We start from the raw sequence: 19,033 nt of genomic DNA, 5'->3' as shown, positions 1-19,033 counted from the left end.
GGTTTAATGTCAAATACAAGAAGATAATGTTTTCGTGAAGTCGTGGCACGTGTCTTGGTCAGAAGTATGCATACTTGGCAGTTGATATGGCTTCCAGTTGTCAGAAATACCGGCGATTATATCGCTTGTTCAAAGTGTTTTATTATGGTAACAAGATACCGCCGTACTCCAAGCTACTGAACAATCTGCCGACAGTCTCACAGTGTTCTGTTGCTGTTTATAAACATTTCGTGGAGAGTGCCTGTACGTGTAGGTGCGATGGCGAGAGTCTTTACCTTGTGAGACCTTTTCCTGAATATAGAGAGTGGTAGTAGGCACTGGTCTCCTTGATCCCGATGCCATAGTAGTGGTACCTGCACAATGAGCATATTGAAATAACAGCGTTACATTCACGCATAAACATTAACACCTTTGCTGCCCGTAAACTAAATAACACGACAGTCATACGAGTCACGGTTTGTTGAACAAAAACAATTGTTAGAAATAAGTTTGATTATTTTCAGAACCAGGATAACAGAAAGACTGTCATTTTTTTTCACACCATCAAGTGATTATTTCATAATATTTCAAGATTGATACATATATAGATTGTTTTCTAGAACGCTTAATTGAAGAAAAGATGCATTCTGACAGAAAGATTCGTTAAGGAAAACGTATAAAAAGATAATCTAATTAACTTTATGTATCTTAATGTAACTTTGAAATATATAATGTATTTCACGGCTTTCGTACACATGAAGCATTTCATTGATGTATAATGCACTATATAATTGGACAGAAAAACTCTGGTAAGTAGTTAAAGGATTAAATTTAAACCAGTAATTTGACAGTATCTTGAACACCTGTATTTCAGTTCATATATATTTGTTATGCTATTCTTAGTGGTAAGAGAACCTTCTTTAGTTAGGAATAATCGATTCATGACCGCCCAGATTCAAGTCAGATAGATCGAGGTGCATGACAAACGTAGTTTTCACGCGTTGTGTGTGTGTCGCTGGAATGACACGAAAAGTGTATGAAAATTCATAACTCTATTTATGACTCTATTCATAAAGCTTGAAAGTGACTATCAGACACTAAGAACAACGGTGTTGTTTTTTCAGACGCTAAAGCGCACTCAAAGCGTTGTGTGTGTGTCGTCGGGATGAAACGAAAAATGTCTGAAAAAACTCTATTTACAAAACGCCTGAAACGTACGGAAATATTCACTGAAATTATCTATCAGTGTTTTTTCAGGCGCTAAAAAGCACTCTAAGCACATAAGTATGCATGTGGTCATTGTTGAAGCGTGGATACAGAAGGATAGGTCGTAAGTATAAGATGACAATACTCCGGGATTTGTTCATTCTTAATTCTACTTTCTAGCAGAAGCTCATAATTTGCCTGTGGTAACCTAAGATTGACCCCAGACCGAGTGAACTTTTGACACAGGTACGGAAGTGTTGGGAGATCCTTTTATTGCCCCCTAAAGGCCATAAACAACACAAACCACGCCCGTTATCTTTTTATACATTACCTCCTAGTGAGATGAGAAAACTATTAAAAGATTTGACAATTTTTGAGGATTCTGCAAAAGTCTTTGAAACTTACGCGTGCAAAAATAAAGAAAATAGTCTGAAATGATTCAAATGAAAGCCGTTGTGTCAATCAGATCGGCCAATCAACGAAAAATGAGCGACATTTGTGGTCACTCATGCACTTTTTGCAAGACATAGTATACTTTGAAACTTGTCCTTTTCGTGTTTTTTCGTCTTAGTCGACCTTACCCTCAAAATTTTAGAAAAGAAACGCTACGTACGACAGGTTTAGGAGGTGCTATGTGGAAATTAACGTTTCAAGGACACATAGCAATTTCGTGACCAACTATAAGTTCTCTTTGATGTCGATGTATGTAAAGTCATATTAAGCTCTTATATTGGTATATCTTTCTTCAATGTCTTATTCGAAGTCACACTCAACTCTTATTTTAGTAAATGAGTTAATTCGTTTCTTGAATGTTCTATCTAGTACTTAAAAAACATCTCACTATATTCAAAGATTTCGTCTGAAGCTATATACTGTATATTGCTTAATATAGCATACACTTAGTTTAGAGTCTTCCCAATATATAGTATAGTTAGATATCCAGGTAATGAAATACACAATACAAACTCATTAATTGGCAAACGGTCATGCGTTTCAGGTTGCTTCCACTAGCTTTCGTCAGTAACTGTGTAGTGACCTTTTGCAAAACCGTTACTCGAGTAACTTTTGTATTGTTGTATCTTATTATCTGGATGTCTAACCTAAGTGAGCAATCCTCAGTCACTGACGAAAGACAGTGAATGCTACCCGAAACGTCAGACCGTTTACAAAATCTATCCAGTTGCTTGAGTAACTTCTGTACTAGGTACAGTAGTATTGTACACACACTTCCCTGACGACCGCTGTACTACAGGTGACTGTGTTACTTTAATGTGTTGCTACAGTTGCAATGCAGGTTATCATAAAGAGTTGCCCAATGTGTGGTTCATCATATTGAGATTAGCCCCTATTTCAGACATAACCAGTCAAACGTGTATTGTGATGAATTCATATCGAAACAAGCCAACTGTACCGGTGTATATTTTCTATTGGCGATTTGAGGTATTATGAAAAACATGAAATAGCAATCAAATATTTTTTTCATACAACTGCATAACGTGTCTAACACACTTGACACGATATTGAAAATGATTGATAATTTTATCTTAAGATTGTAAGATGGAAATTAAAAGAAAACAAAGCATGCTTTGCGTTTTTCTTGCTACTAATTTGAAATCTGTATTTGTAGGGTTAAAAGTGTTTGTAAATGGCAATGAGTGTATGTCATCTACGCTACAAATTTTCAATTCTTTTTGGGCCTCTAGTTTATCATGTCCTGTTCTAAACAAAATAAAGCACGTTCGATTATTCTAAACATTGATGAACGTTTTATTTTCGACCCACTTTCCAATCCTGGCATTCTTCTTATTCATTAAAGAAAATGGCATTGCTTTTTCGTCAATGATCACGTATTCGTAAACAGAAGTTGCTTTTGACGTCGCGTTGGGGTTGATATAGGGCGTTTCTAAGCGTGACGCTGTAGATACAGACTACCCAAAGGAGTTCTATATATAGTTTTATAACGGGCCATGGCGTCTGTTGCTATGCCGGTTACTTAGGAAAGAAAACTAGACTCCAAACTAACAAAACCGTTTTTCCATTATAGGGAACTGGTTAGGATATTCTATAATTGATGTCTCTGGGGTCTTTTTATTCCTGACAGTTTGCGTGTTTAGAGTTCCAAAGCATACGTAGTTTATATGGCGTCTTCAAATAGTTTTCTTCTTCACTTGTAGGTGGCCGACCGACCAACCGACCAACCGACCGACCAGCCAGCCAGCCAGCCAGCCAGCCAACCAGCCGACCAGGAAAACCTCATTTACCAAAAAGAATCTATCTAATTACGAATTTTACCTTAATTCATCCATTTGATCCAACAACTACAGATACTTTTATGGTAAAAAAAGACATGAATATTCTGCCCAAAGCAGTTAAGATTCCCCCTAGCTTGCATCTTGAGGCCATTATTTGCAGAAGAATTTGTGCAGCAGACGTAAGAAGGTAAACATGGTTGTTATGCAAACAGAATTAATGCAATCGAGGCGAGCCGTATATCAAAATGGGTTTTACGACTGGAGTCAATTCTTGTGTACCGGTACACACATGAGAATGGCGGCTTGTGGAGGCTTTGATAGAAAAACATGCTTTTTTTAGTCCAAATAGCTGTGGTTATATTTTGGCAGAATAGTGATGTAGTGTTTTATAGCTAAATAAAGTATTTGTCAGACATTAAGAAATTCAGAAATTTCGCTGTTAGAAAACGCTGTTGATTTTATATAATAGAGCAACGCTTTTAGGTACTATGGCATTCTTAGTTCCATTTGGCGTTTATTTTTGCAATTCATGACAGCTTGGAAAAACATGTTTGTTTTGAGTCTTTTTGAAAATGTCTTCACCGTCTGAATTGCTTAAAGTTCCACCAGGTAAGGTGTGACAGCAAAAAAGTTCAAAATGTAGAAAAGTACGAAATAAAGCTCAATCAAAGAATAAGTCAGAAATTAAATGTTTGACTGAACGAAAAGCATGTATAACCAAATCCCGTCCTTTTCAGTAGATACCCTTCGACAAAACTATTAATAGCTGGCAGAGATTTCATCTTAATTGCATGCTGATAAAGCTTTAAAGATCATGAACATTTCAGAGCCACACTCGTGGTCTAGCTTTTAAGTTGAGAAATCGCAACTAAGTAGATATAGCCTTCATCAAAATTACGAAATTTGCCAAAGACAACGATAACTATAACAACAAAACCTGTTAGAAAACAATACGTTCAATGAAGAAAAGATTTTCGGAAACATGTGCATAGATCTGTTTAAAAATCGCTGATACATGTACTTTTACATTTTGATTATTTGTCTAGTATTTTCCGTTTTAATCCAGAAGATAGTAATTTTCCCGTCAATCTTAACCAATAACCTTTCAATGGCTTTTCACGAAAAGCATCGTTAGAAACACCTCCTCAGAGTGATATGGTGTACCAAATCTATCCTCAGGTTTTGCAATTGTTTTGTCAATATTCCTAATACAAACCAATTAGTTTACGAAAGTGTTTAGCTAGGATAATACTAAAATACTTTGTTGAATTTTCACAGTCTAGAAATGTTTGAATACTAAAAAATCTACTTTAACATACAACCAGATATAAAAAGGGAAAAGCACCCATGGATAAGCAGCACTGTACATATTCCGACAACGAACATTTCAAAAGCGACCGTCCAGTAAAAAAACAACAAACTAAGACATATACCAAGTGGTCAAGCCTGTGCAAAATATACTTTGATCTAGTGTCCCAGAAAATATCAGGTTTATATATCAGATTCAAATAGAAAGTATATTCAAACATAAATCATATATCATACGGATACCGATGTGGCTCAAGTTATAATTCGAAGAAACAACAACATGATTGACTTACTTTGAGTGGCCCCTGGTCCCAAGTCGTCTGGTTGTGAGGTGTGGAAACTTCTGTCTAATCGTCTGTGAGAAATAAAAAACGAAACATAAGGGCAATCCGATCTTCTTCGAATCGTCATAAAGCCTATGGAGCTTATTCATTAGTGTATCTTTCGTACACGAAGCGTAGGGTTGTTTTAAAAATGTGCTTTTTTATACAAGAAGAGAGATAGAAAGAAAGGAAGAAAGAAAGAAAGACTCAAATATGAAACAGAATGACGGAAAGGCAGAGAGATAATAAAACTTAAATGTGATTTAAAGAAGGAAGAAAACCTTTTCTGCCAGTTATGAATACATAAAGGAAAGAAAAGCATTAAAGGAAAAAATCTCACATTTGAAAAGAATAGAAGCACGAAAAACTTCCAAAATGCTATACGTCGCCTTCCGCACTACAATGCATGAACTTTAGATACTGTACAATACGTTAAACGTCACAAGCACCGCGCACCTTAGATAGTCTTTTTTGTAGAAAACACAATTTATACACTCACAAGGCCGTCTTATGTTGGAGCTACCAATTGTACTTTTTTGCGGTTCTACTGCAAAGACGTACATGGTTGGACTTCTACCACAGAGGCAGCGACTGTCACATACAGAGAACGACAACACCCCTAGTGTGGTTCTATCATAGAGACGCACACTGCCCAGTTGTGGGTTCAGCAAAAAGACCTCCTGGTAGTTTTTAAGAAACATATTGTTTCCCTCTTTCCTCTACAACGTAGTCAGATGTCAACATTCCAAATTTGTCACTCTCTTGTACTTTAGTGTAGTGACCGTTTCTAGGTATCGGAAAATCATTACTGACATCATAGCAAGTTGCATTAAAATGTTTATCTTCTTTCATAGATCGTATGGTAAGCTATACCACGTTCACATGCAAGTCCAATAAAAATTCTCGAAATGCTCAAAAGAATAATCATAGATAAGATATTACACTATCAAAAACAGGTTTTGAAAATGTTACTTAACTGTAAGTGGCATATCGAACATGTATAAAGTTGATAAATGGATAGTCACGGTACCAGTCAGCAAATCAGGTCTCTTCAACTACCGGATCTGTACTTAAGATAGTTATCTTATAAACAATCCCATGTTCTTAAAGATTTAGGTCAGATTACCTTGTCCTGATTAAGGGAATAATTAAGGTTATTTCCTTCATGGCGGATCTAGCGGATTGTGCGATAAGAAAAACGTCCTGTTTTTGCACTTTTAGTCATTCTGTTTTCAGAACCACCGGTGCACCACTACCGGCCGCACTAATGCCGCGCACGCTGTGCTGGAGAAGGACATAGAGGAGGGCTTTGCCCAGTATTGCATAAAAATAGAAATTAGCTAGATCTAGATTATCACCTAAGAATAAGGAATGGCAATCTACAGATGCTGGTTTGTGGATTAAACGACAACATAGAGATCTTCATGAATCCTGACGTATCAAGTAGATCGCTGATTTGTATAGTTTTGCCAGCATTGAGTAAAGTTACAGCTATTTAGTGCATATCAGCTTTTTATGATGAATGCTTTTGACTCATTAGAAATAGAATTATAACTATTAAGAAACTTTTTATTTGGAAAACTAGAAGCTGTCTAAACCTTTGAAATACATGTTGACATATCCGAAGTAGAGAAGGACAACGATTGTTGTCGTTAAAGTATATTTGTGAATTTGTGAGTCCTTTATCGGAATAGAATCTGTTCACAGTTATTCTGTGCACTCGAAGTGTAGATAAGTATGCTTCATTACTACTTCTGTAGTCTATACCTATCCCTTAGTTTGATTCGTAATATGTGCACAGATACTTCTACAAATTGTATTCAAAGGAACGGTGGTGACGTTTATTTGCAGTGCCATGGTAAACGTGTCCGTCATGGCAATGTTAACGTCACTGCTAACAAATTAGAGTTTTGACAAAGGCAGAACTATTATGTGACTCAAGTCTTGAATCCCATATTAGTAGTAATTAAACCCCCTTTCTCATATTCAGGACCTTCCCACGACTTTTTTCTCGACCAATGTCGTCGCTGGGTGAGGAGTAACCTGGAATCCATTCTATTCTAGCTACAGTTCACTCCTCGGATCGTATCCGATTTTGATTTTTCAAAATGGATCGTCCTGCAGCTGGCGCGGACGACTTTTTCATACTAGTTAGCAACATCGCCGTACAACACATATGATCTTGCTCACGAAAAACTCCCAACCATGGTCTGAAGAAAATCAATGTGGAGGCCATGGTCTACTACGTGTGGTTAAGGCAGTACATGACTTGTATAAGTGAACGATATGTTTAAAGTTTGTACCAAAACTTAAACTGCAAACTTGGCTTGTGATTTGTTTTGAAATAGCACATAGCGGTGGCAGAGACGACTACCAAAGAAATATATACAACAAGAGAGAAGAAACGAATGTCTTGTCAAATTTGATTCTTAGATGACAACACCGTCAAGTTGACACTTGTTGGACACCTACCTTTCCGAACGTTGCTGCGCATGCGGGCTCCAGTTTTTCCCGCCGACAGAAGTCCAGATAGTGAGCGTACAGAATGCACCTCGGTAGACACACGCCCTCGCACATGATGTAATTCTCCTCGAGCCTGGAATAAAGACAATCGTAAAGCCCCCATTCTACTAGACGGCGCTGTCACTGCTGACCAACGAAAATGAGCTAAGCGTTAGCAAAATGATGGTTTATAAACAATGAAGGGTAAAAAGCGTTTGCTGTGCTGTTAGTTCTGCAGTCAGGCGTGCATGTAAACCGGGCGGGACTTGTTGACATGTCTCTCAGTTTGTTGGTCCAGTTATTTAGCAGGAAAACAACATCGGCGCCACACCAGGAATGTACAAGAGGGCCTCACGGACACTCAGAATGTCCTAACATGACAATAAAGCAAAATGTATATCCCATTTTCAAGCGTCCAAGGCACATACTTCTTCTATATCTTAAATAGACACTATTTTCCTAGAGAATGTCTAACACCGTGATAGTTATAGTTTTTTAACACAAATGAAATCTAAGTTTTTCAATGTAGTCTGGTTTAGGATTTTCCAGTGTCAAGTATTCTATATCACTTGTTTTTTTTTTTTAAATTCTAGTCTCGTACCTCTCAACACAAGAGAGAAACCTGTGCCGATCCTTCCAAAGAGTTTCCCACTATGGGTTGTAAAAATCTCTTTTACATACTTATGGAAAATCTTTTTCCTAACTCAGCGTTTCAAGATCACATGCAGTCGCATTCGATGTTATTCCACACGTAATAAAAATTGATACGTATGGCACCATATCTATTGTCATTAAACGTTTTGGTAAAAAACAACAAAACTCTTCGCTGACTAGCGAAGGATTAAGAGTCAGGTATGGGTAGCCGTCACAACTATGTTTTACCTTGTATTCGATAGCGGTACAAAAACATTTATCAGTAGATCTATGTGTACCAATATCGGCTTGTTATTCACATTCATGTTCGCAGCAGTCATTAAGAAATAACAAAAACCTCAGTTTGTAACTTAGCACTTGACTATTCAACCGTTGTTCTCCAAATTCTAGCTACCCAAGCTCTTTGTCACCTTTCAAGCTCGTTCAGTCCCCCTTTCCATTAGTTGGGGCCGTTGAGCTTCAAAAATCATGTTTGCATGACTTAGGACTTCAAAAATGGAATATTTATGATGTAAATGTATCATTTGAATGGCAATAGAGCACACGAAAGTTACAAAATGCATCGATAAAGGTTAGACATCCAGGTAATAAGATACGTCAAAAATAGTCACTCAAGCAACTGGATAAAATTGTGAAAATTTTATCCAGTTGCTTAAGTAACTATTTTTGGCGTTACAACATGCAGTTAATTTTTTTCAATCAAATTCGATTAATCTACCTATGAGATTTTTTGTCGTTATATTTTCACCGCCCCGGTTAAAAGGGATATCACTTTGCTATCAAAACCAGCTAAACTAATCTAATTATGAATGTGATTATCCCAGCCTACCATTGCAGTGTGAGGTGAGTTTGTTTCTTTTTGTCCTTCATCATCTGTGCCACCGTCTTCTTCTCCTTGCCCAGGTCATGTTGTTTAGACTGCTCTTTGCGCAGGCGCGCTTCCTCTTCTTCCTCGGACTCCTCCCCGCTCTCTTCTGTCTGCGGTTCTGTCAATCAAAACAACAACAAAAACAACAAATAAATAACAACAAAACAACGGATAGAGTTAGAATATTGAGCAATGCTAATATTTAAATAAAGTTTGCAAAATTCTTGGCAATCTTTTGTATTAATTGCAACTTCACAACTGGACTCACGATATGATTATCACGAAGTGGTCCTGTCAATCAAAACAACAACAACAGCAACAACAACAAATAAATAGATAACATAGGTACAATGCTAATTTTCTGACATTTTTCAGATTGAAATTTGTAAAATTTGTAGCAATTCTTTTACCGACTACGAAATCGCACTTACGATAAGATCATTTTAGTCTATAAGATTATGATTTTTAGCAGAATCTACAAGACCGACATTATGAGTTATGTTGGTAAGTTTGTGCAGTTAATGTGATTAAAATATTTCTATTACGAGCTTTACGTAACAGTGGCGTTCTATGCTGTGTACAGTGTTATGATGTGTTGGAGGCACCTGTTACGGCGAGGACGCAGGAATATTAACAAGGTACAATTTAACACAGACCAGATCTTCGAACATTCTATACATACTTATTTAGAATTTCAAGCCAAGCAAAAGCCTTCATCCATTCATCGGGTACATATGGTCAGATCAGTGACAGTGAATCACGCCAGCACTGCTGAAAGTAACTGCTCTGTCCGTCTGTAGTCACGTGCTGTAGAAGTACCCTTTCCGAGTCACTATTATGTGGTTTCCGACTGGTTGTCCGTGAGGCGCCGATGTTTCTATTCCTGGAGCAGTAACTTTAGCGCTATTTCAAACTCAAAACCACCGCGAACACTCCATTTTCTCCTTACCTCGAAATTGAATACCCGCAATCTTAAATCGGGAGGAACTAAGGTGTTAAGGTAATCTTAAAAACGCGTTAACAGTATTTTGTCACCATTCTTTTCGTGCTCAGAAATGTAAGACTGAGACTCTATCCAGTCTTATTTTTTTCAGTTTGAAAAAAAAACTTTCAAAATAATACAAAACGTTTCGACTATCCATCCTTTTTTGCTACTATATGAAACTAGCCACATTGTACAACAACATATCTAAAAAGGACTCTTACTACCTTTCAAATAGCGGGAACTTTTGTGTTAAACGCTTCATGATAAAATGGCTATAGATGAATGCATTTCGTATTCCAATTATGATTATCGTTTTAAGCAATTATTCATTTTCAGGATTTGTGTTTGAAGCAGTACACTGTAACATCTATATTCTTCCAATTGCGTGGATTTAAAATGGTGGAATTTACTGGAATTGTTTGTGACGTTTCGTTGCAGTTGTGCTCTACTACGGAATGTGATGTTTTGCTACGCGTGTTTCAGTTACTGGAGGACCGCTAATGTTGCAGTTTACTTGTAGAGTTTCGAGAGTCTAGATTGAAGTGTCCCCCGCGGTCTAGTTAAGAAACGTTGATCGTTTGACGATTTTAATCTATTAGCAATGGCAGCAGAAATCATTAGAAAGGAAGGCTGTTTGGATGCCATGCATTTTGTATGAAAAGACAACTTAAAATGGCGTCTTGAAATTTCCTTAAACTTACTGTTGTATTAGAAATTATGGAAAGTGCTTTTTACAATAGATTGTGGGAAATGATTTTTCTTCAGATCGTAGCTATAGAGAACTTTTTTCTGCACAATAGCTTATTCATTCATAATATCGTATTTCTTATCAATACATTTTTATTCTTTTCAGTTCGAGGGGTTCGTGTATTAAGGCCTTCGGATTGACACCCTTTTTATCTAGCATTTGAAAAAAAAGCAACCTAAAACCAACGGGCATGTTAGCTGGACAACACAGCGGTTAACTATCTTTTTTTGGTGTAACTAAAGACGGGCATTTGGCATTTAGAACATTTAGACTAATACGAACAACAACAACACCAAATTTTTCTTTAGATATCTAATATAACTATATGATTGAAACGTATTATGCTTTAACATGAGGCAGTCGCGATTTTTAGTAGCGTTGAAAATCATCTTAAAGTTGACAAATGAACAGGAACACTGTGCTAATGCATTAATACATCATAAGAGACGATAACATACTGTTATTAGCATAGAAAATTACATACTTTTTGTGCAACATGCGTCTAGCTAGAGAAAATGATAGTGATTTTCGTGCCTAAAGGGCTGCCCAGGAAAGTTCCATTTGAGAACTTGAGTAACTTTAGATATTGTACAATCACAGACGATTTTTAACTGATAATTCTAATGACATTTCTAAGTTACAGTCTTGCAGTAATCACGAGTTATAACGTAGAACATATGGCTCTCAGGAAGACCATAACACATAACAGGTGTGGAGCGGACAACTATAACCCTCTCTATGTAAACCGTGAGAAGTGCTAGCGTGCCTGACTGGAGTTTACATGTCAACTGAGCACACTGTTCATCCTCTTGTATAACACTACTTTATGGTTACAATCAGAACAGTGAAAACGGTTTTCTCTTTTCCAATGTTCAGTTTGTATGGTAGACAGCCATTGAAATCTTATAGCTTGTAGTTGAGTTCCGTTTGCAGCTTTTTAAAAGCTGTGCAACTGTAAATTTGTAAATTTTCTAAGTTGAGGGGACGCCGTAGATAGTTATTTCTCTCATTTCAATGTAAGAAAAGGGGGAGAATGGGGATAGCAAGAGAGAGGAGACAAGAGAGAGGACAAGAGAGAGAGGAAGAGAGAGGGGTCTACGCGGACTAAGACGAAGTAATACAAACCTAAGAAGACTTGTGGGTAGCTAAAAAGGATAGGAATGCCAGAAAATGTATACTCAAAACGTACGTTTTTGGAATAATATCATGAAGTACAAAAATATGTCACTGTTGCTATGTAATAGACATGCTAAATGTCAAAAAGTGAGGAAGAAGAGCAGTAAAAATAATGCTCGCCAAAAATAGTTACTCAAGCAACTGGATAAAATTTTGAAACAGTTGAAATATTTTTGGAACATAATCTAAGAAAAAATACTGAACTACGAATAAATCAAAAACTTCAAAGGGGCATTATTTCAAGTGTTCAACTGACATTGTTGCTATGGCTTAGATCCGACAGTGTAGTAGATATTTCTAGTTATAGGCATGTCTCCAAAGCTGTAGAAATGCACCTCGGTAATCTAGTTCTTTCAACACTTTAAGGTGTTGTTTGGCCTACGATATTCTTTAACAAAGCTGAACATTACTACAAAGTTAACGTTTTCACCTATTGCAGATATATTACAAATCATGTACTATAATTGTTTTACAGAAATGTGCTTGTTGCTTGGTGGCATATAAATCAGTTTTCTATACTTGTTGGCATTATACAGTTGCAACGTAGATAGCTAGGCGTGTAGCATCTTTTCGAACGCAATGAACCATCGCCGAAGTCAGTATTTCAGTCTCTTCTACTAGTTTGCCCACACAAAACTAAACGAGAATCATTGAAACTTCATGTGTTGGAGTTTTAACTCATACTAGTCTCTACTTTTCGGCGTTGTACCGTTTTGAGTCTCAAATAGTAATAACTCGTGCTAATGCCATGTTTGGACCATTTTCATGTTGTCCACATTTCATGTAAAACTATAAAATGACTGATGTAAGAAGCATAAAAGCCGTAAAAGCTGCACGGAGAAATTTCCTATCCAAACTCCAAACTAAACAAAGCCGTATGGTTTAATTTCTCTTCTATCACGTTGTTTTAGGGATTGAGCCAGCTAATTACCACCCGGGGTTCCTAAAACAAAGATTGCTTTCAGATTTGTAGCAAAACAATGTACGGATAAGCCGGATTAGCGACGTAACTAAACAGGAGAAACTGATGGCAGACCTTGAGTCTTTAGTTCGGCACTTTTTGAAGTGTTGGGATCAGTGTTTAGAGTTGACACGCGGGGAATGAATGCAGTAGAGCAACAATGGCGACGGAACTGTTTGCATGTTTTCCTGTGTGTTGAAGTCACTTAATCAGGCGCCATGACAGCTGCTTATGTTTGTAACTTTTTGTCGCACGGTTTCCTTTTTACCCTAACGGAATCAACTTCACATACAAACTCCTTTTACAGTACTTCTTCGTAAAGATTACTAGAAAATCCAGTTGCTGTGAGTATTGCCAGCTCACCTGTTTAAAACTATCAGGTGGTAGATTGTGTGATCGTCACCTGTTGGTAGTTCCCGGTAGGTATAAGTGTTTGTATACACAACTGCATATAGAACTTACGTGTGTCTTTTCACGACAATGGCACGAACAGCGCTAAATTTGCTGTTCCCTAAAAAGAGTATGAAAAAAAGAATGAAGGATTCTCGTGTGGCTTTACCTGACTTGACCGCAGGGTCTGTGTCCTTGTCGGAAGGGGTGCCGACGTCCCGGGCCTGGCTAGGGGAAGTTTCTCGGTCGGTGGTGTCGTCTGCTGCCGTAGCTGTCGTCCGAGTGGCCGGTCTGTCTACAGAGGAACCGTCACGAGTTTTCAGCCGCTTGCTCGTCGGCATGCTTCCGACTTAGCCTTCTAATGTCGATATTTTACAACGGCAAGGAATGGGATATCCCCTAAGTAGAATAAAAGACCTTGTCCTCCTTGGTAACTCGTCTCCTTATTTCTTAAACGGCCAGGGTCACCCGGAAGAGAAATGACTCGTACAAGAGTCGACCATTAAGGAAAAGGCAGACCTTTCCGCTTGTTGAAGAGTTCCGTAAACTCGGGTGGTCCCCCTCGGGCTACCTCGCGGGGGCTGGCGACCGCTAGCCGGGCAAGTGACCGGTGAACAAACTCCGCTCCCCCGACTGCTTCTCCGAACCGACGACTGTTTGAGATCTTTTAGAGCCTTCAGCAGAAAACAAAAGCCTTTTCGTATGTCCACTCAGAAGTACAAGAGAGCTGGTTAAATCTATACCCAACCACGGACATGTGGTAGAGAGGTCTAAGCCGTTGTACAATCAGTCGACTGAGGTGAAACAATGAAATACAAGCCCTTCATTGACGCTGACGTCACTCAAGCCGAAAATGCGGCAGCCACCAGGTTTACTCTTTACTTACCAGCCAAATGAGTATGACCGGGTGAACGCGGCTTACTCATTAACGAAATTTCTCTCGCCAACGTTACCGCTCTTTTCAATTGGTAAACCGTTCAGAACGACGTAACACAGTACAGAACATCAGTCAACATACATGTTACTAGTAAGACCCCCTCTCACTGGACCCACGGCACACTGGTGGCGTCGCTGCGGCCGATCGAATTGATAAAGCACTCAACGAATTTCATCGACAAAAAACGAATCTTTTATAGCTTTGCGTGTTTTGTTGTCCTTTTGGTCATACTTGTACGTTTTGAATGATATCCCCATTATAACGTCAAGGGTAACGCAAATTCAGTTTAGGACGTAGCGACGGCGACGCGTCGCGGGTCCAGTGAGAGGGGGGCTTTACGACGTAATACAGTACAGATAATCAGTCACATACATGTAAGGGCTCCATTCCACTAGACGGCGATCGCGCTGCGCTCTCGCTGCGACCTAACCTGAATTGTGCGACGCTTGACTTCACAATTGGAACATCACGCAAACTGCACAGGGATGACTGAAACTCTGTGAAAGTCGTTGAGCGCTCTGTCAGATTTTACGTCGCAGCACGATCGCAGCGAGGTCACCGTCCCAGTGGAATGGAAGTGTAAAGCCCCCCCCCCCCTCACTGGACCCACGGCACGCTGGCGGCGTCGCTGCGGCCGATCGAATTGACAAGGCAATCAACGAATTTCATCGACAAAAAACTAATCTTTTTAAGCTTTGTGTGTTTTGTTGTCTTTTTGGTCATACTTGTACATTTTTAATGATATTCCAATTATAAAGTCAAGGGTAACACAAATCGAGTTTAGGACGCAGAGACGCCGCCAGCGTGCCGCGGGTCCAGTGACAGGGGGGCTTAACGGACCAACTAACGGCGCTGTCACATTCGTCATAGGCCGTCGCACGATGCTGATGTCGTAAGGTTTTTCGAGCAGGTCGTGACAGAACCAATCGCCAATTTGTGAGAATTGTGGCAGCTATTTCAGTAACAGGACAACTGAATGCTGTATACAACACACACACGACTGTCCTAAGAATGCCCTCAGTTTGCGTTCTTGCGATGATCGTAGGACGGATTTTATGCTAGGGTCACATTTCCTAGCCGGGGCCCGGTCGGGATGTTTGCGAAAACGAAAACGAAAAATAAAATATGCATATCAAGGAAATACACAATTTCTAGTTGGGAGTAAATTTCTTACGTTTTGTGTCCTTTGTTGCATTTTATATCATACGTTCCCGCAAGCTGCCCGACCGGGCCCCGCTTTGGAAATGTGACCTAAGCATTACCAGGCCCTTATGATTGGTCCCATTTCCAATCCGGGGCCCGGCCGAGCAGCTGGTTGGAAAGAAAAATTATGTAAATGACAACATAAGACAGAAAACGTAAAATAATTACTCCTAGCCATATATTGTGTATTTTCTTGATATGCATTTCTTTATTTTTCGTTTTCGCATAGCAGCCCGGCCGGGTCCCAAATGTCGTAAGCTACTAAGCTATGGCCAATAAGGTCCTTAAGCCGACATGTTCTGTTGTTGTGCGTAGATCCACGCAATCTAAAGGAAAAGGTGTGAACTTGTTTTACTTCTCTATTTTCTATAGGGAAAATTGTTGACTTGAACGGTCATCTGTGTTGGTAGAAGTCAATCTGGATCAAAGATGAACTGCAATTGCAAACAAAATTCATCCAATTTTGTAGTTAATTGGCAATTGCAGTTTCACCTTTTATTCGGGGAATATTATCGATGCTTTTCAGTAAATCAGAGAAAACAAAATGTCTGCCGTCATCACCAGTTCAAAATTGCAACGGTAAAAATCGACTGCACTGTACATGTAATATGTTGATAAAATCGCTAGTAAAATCTAGATTACCTATGATTCAATGTTATGGATTTAAAAAAGTGAGGCATTAGATAGAAAATTTGCCATATTATAACAACGGAGTTGCGGTGAACGTGCCTGTAATTACTACACGAAACGATAGAGGGCGCTCCTGACTTATCAGATGACATCACCCCATCATCTGCAACAAGAACTTGAAGATCTCATACCTTCTCATCTTCTGAGAGTTCGAGAAAATATGTCATTTTGTCAATCGTCCTCCCTTTCGTCTGACTGCCTCATTGTTAAGTTCTTCATTGAGGTATTGTTCTTGTTATGCTTCTTTGTTTGTTCATTTTTCTGTTGGTTTGTGTTTCATCACTTGGTCCACATGCTAGGCACTTCGCACTGACAGGATGTTAGGTCAAAGGCCCCAGAATAGGTCGCCTAAGGTTATCGCATGTTATATCTTCAATCTTCAGCTATAGGATACACTTGCTTGTCGCCGAGTGGGGCCTTAACTATCGAAGCCAATGAAATGATACACAAAGAGTCAGTTCAATATAGGCGTTTACTTTTATTACCTCTATGAAATGTCATGGACGTTAAATTTGCAGCAGCGTCTGTGTGTGTATCCGTATGTGTGTCTGTCTGTCTGTCTGTAAACAAAATAACTCAAGAACGGCTCGATGGATTGGTTTTAAATTCATTGTGTTGGTAGGGTGTGATAAAAGCTGAAAATGATTAGATTTTTGGCCCCCTGGTGGTTTCCCTAAATACTGCAGTGGAACTTATTCATCTATTTATTGGTTTGGCTATTCAGGACACATAGCCAGGTCTGCCCAACTAGCCTATTGCTATTACAAAGGCTGACAAAGACAAGACATCACAATGGAATTTTTGACATGTACAGCATAACGATCAGGGTGCAAGATTGTAATATGGTTGACTTCAGGGTTCAATCTACAAAATATGTGAAGATGAGCTTAAATTTGCCGGCTCGTTCTCTTTTAAAAGTCACTTTTATTCGACGCCCAGCGGAGGTCATCATACTGCAGCAGACGCACAGCAGTTGGCGGTAACAATATTCAGGCGCGAATTCAAGCCGACCGAACAAACATCGTAATCCAACTCGTACAGTCTCAAAACTGACGTATTCCTCTACCATTCACCACAGTTTCCGCCTCGATGACGAACACAGAAGAAAAACGACGGCTTTTTCAAGTACCGTATCGCACTTCTTTATACCAGAATTACTATTGGGGACAGTGGTCGCGGATGAATCTAGATCTGTTTCTACGACCACAAGTTTTTGTATTTGAGGATGAGAACTGAGAAACACTTTGTGTGCAGTCATAATGTGTTGATTGCGATAAAATTGTGTTATGCTATAATCTATGAACCAACCGCATCCAGCGTCTTATCGTGCTGTCGTCTGTCTTGGAACTTGACGAGCGGAGTAACAGGGAAAAAAAGTAAATACTGAAGACTTTCTGCGTGTTTTGTATTCATAATTGCATAGAAAATGTATCCAGGGCGTCATTGCGCAGTGTGTAATGCGTATCAAGACCCGGGTGAGTTCGGGTGACTTCGGATGAGCTCGGGTGAGGTGTGTCGACGCTCCCGGCATGCTTTATAGTATAAAATGTGTAATAAGAATGTTCAGCATATCGGAGGTCTAACGTTAGAATTTGTACACTAAATAAATTACCACTTCTGAGGCACAACTCGGACGGCAATGTTAGAGATATATCAGTGTTAATCCGGCGCTCAAATCACTTCTGCATGACATGAAGTCTAACCTGTCTGACCACTTAGGTGTGAGGTGAGTGCCAAATCTTCACTGGACATGGGAGTGGCTATACTAGTAACTAAATAACAATTTTCTCAGGGCCAAATTAGACATTTTATTGCGATTTTTGGTAGTGTAAATGTCTATTTGTGCATTTGGATAAACAACTATCATAGAGCGGTCCGCCTTCTACCGGAATACACGGAACAGCAGCGACACTTAGCAATTTAACATAGTACTGCAGGTAGTTACTATAGCAAAGCCATACACACTGATGACACATTGTTTACATTTTCACTGCCGCTTTTACTGACATTAAGTATGAAAATGCAGTTAGAAAACTTCTGCACGTTCTATAAATTTAACACCCAAGAAGTATCTGTCGTCCAAAAGCCATGACAATACCATATCCAGAACAAAATTACCTGTGCCTTTACCTGTGTCTAGAGCTACGTTTACGTACACATCCCTAATATTAATTTTACCTCGAGATCGGCTGTGGAGATAAAAAGAAGGGTGAGGTCCGCCTTTCAATACCGTGCCCAGCACACCCGTAGTTACGGCCGGCCTTAAAAAGGAACCCTTTGACTTTACCTCCCCTTTATTTTTCTCCGATCACGTGTGACGGTACACCCACATTAACCCTTTAACACACTTTTAAGCCTTCGGTCGATGTACGCAAACAGTATCGTTCGGAGCAGGGAATGAGCATGTGCTGTCCCACCACACCTGTCGGTTTGATCACGCGGAGAGCGACAGGCTTCTTCAAACAAGCAGCCAATCAGAACTCTTTGTTCAGCCAATCGGACCAGTCCATGTCAGTGTAGGGGTTAGAGTAACGTTTAGGGGTTGGGGTGTTTGTGGTGAGGGCAGCATCTTCAATGATACGCGCAATATAATTTCAGATATTCATCAATTTCATAATGAAAATAGACATTTTAAGTCTTGATGTGAAAAAATTAAGAAAGAAATACAGTTAGTAGTAGGTAAAATATGATGCTAACATGTCGAGTTGAAAGGTATATGTAAACTACTGGTGTAACAAATGAACATGGAACTATTAACTCATTTGCAATAGCCCTAAAACTTCGTAGGTTCATCTTGTATTTACAAAGGACTATGTAATGCCCCTGTATTTACTAAATCAGTTTTACCGGG

At 39.1% G+C, this 19,033-nt stretch overlaps 1 protein-coding gene across 2 annotated transcripts in view; it reads right to left on the bottom strand.

Annotated features, from left to right (window-relative positions):
- Window positions 1-14,247, bottom strand: part of LOC136430848 (DNA-binding protein RFX6-like) — a 31,520-nt gene extending 17,273 nt beyond the window's left edge. For both annotated transcript variants that reach the window (XM_066421893.1, XM_066421901.1), the window contains exons 1-5: window positions 13,522-14,247; window positions 9,054-9,210; window positions 7,541-7,664; window positions 5,039-5,100; window positions 276-353 (exon numbers count right to left, since the gene is read on the bottom strand). In XM_066421893.1, coding sequence (XP_066277990.1) covers window positions 276-353; window positions 5,039-5,100; window positions 7,541-7,664; window positions 9,054-9,210; window positions 13,522-13,693 — 593 coding nt within the window. In that variant the 5' untranslated portion in view covers window positions 13,694-14,247. The remainder of the gene's footprint in view (window positions 1-275; window positions 354-5,038; window positions 5,101-7,540; window positions 7,665-9,053; window positions 9,211-13,521) is intronic.
- Between the last annotated feature and the right edge of the window lie 4,786 nt (window positions 14,248-19,033).

This window comes from Branchiostoma lanceolatum, chromosome 1, assembly GCF_035083965.1.
Source record: "Branchiostoma lanceolatum isolate klBraLanc5 chromosome 1, klBraLanc5.hap2, whole genome shotgun sequence".
Classification (NCBI taxonomy): Eukaryota; Metazoa; Chordata; class Leptocardii; order Amphioxiformes; family Branchiostomatidae; genus Branchiostoma; species Branchiostoma lanceolatum.
The sequence above is the reverse complement of the archived record's forward strand: the minus strand, read 5'-3'. Positions and strand labels throughout refer to the sequence as shown.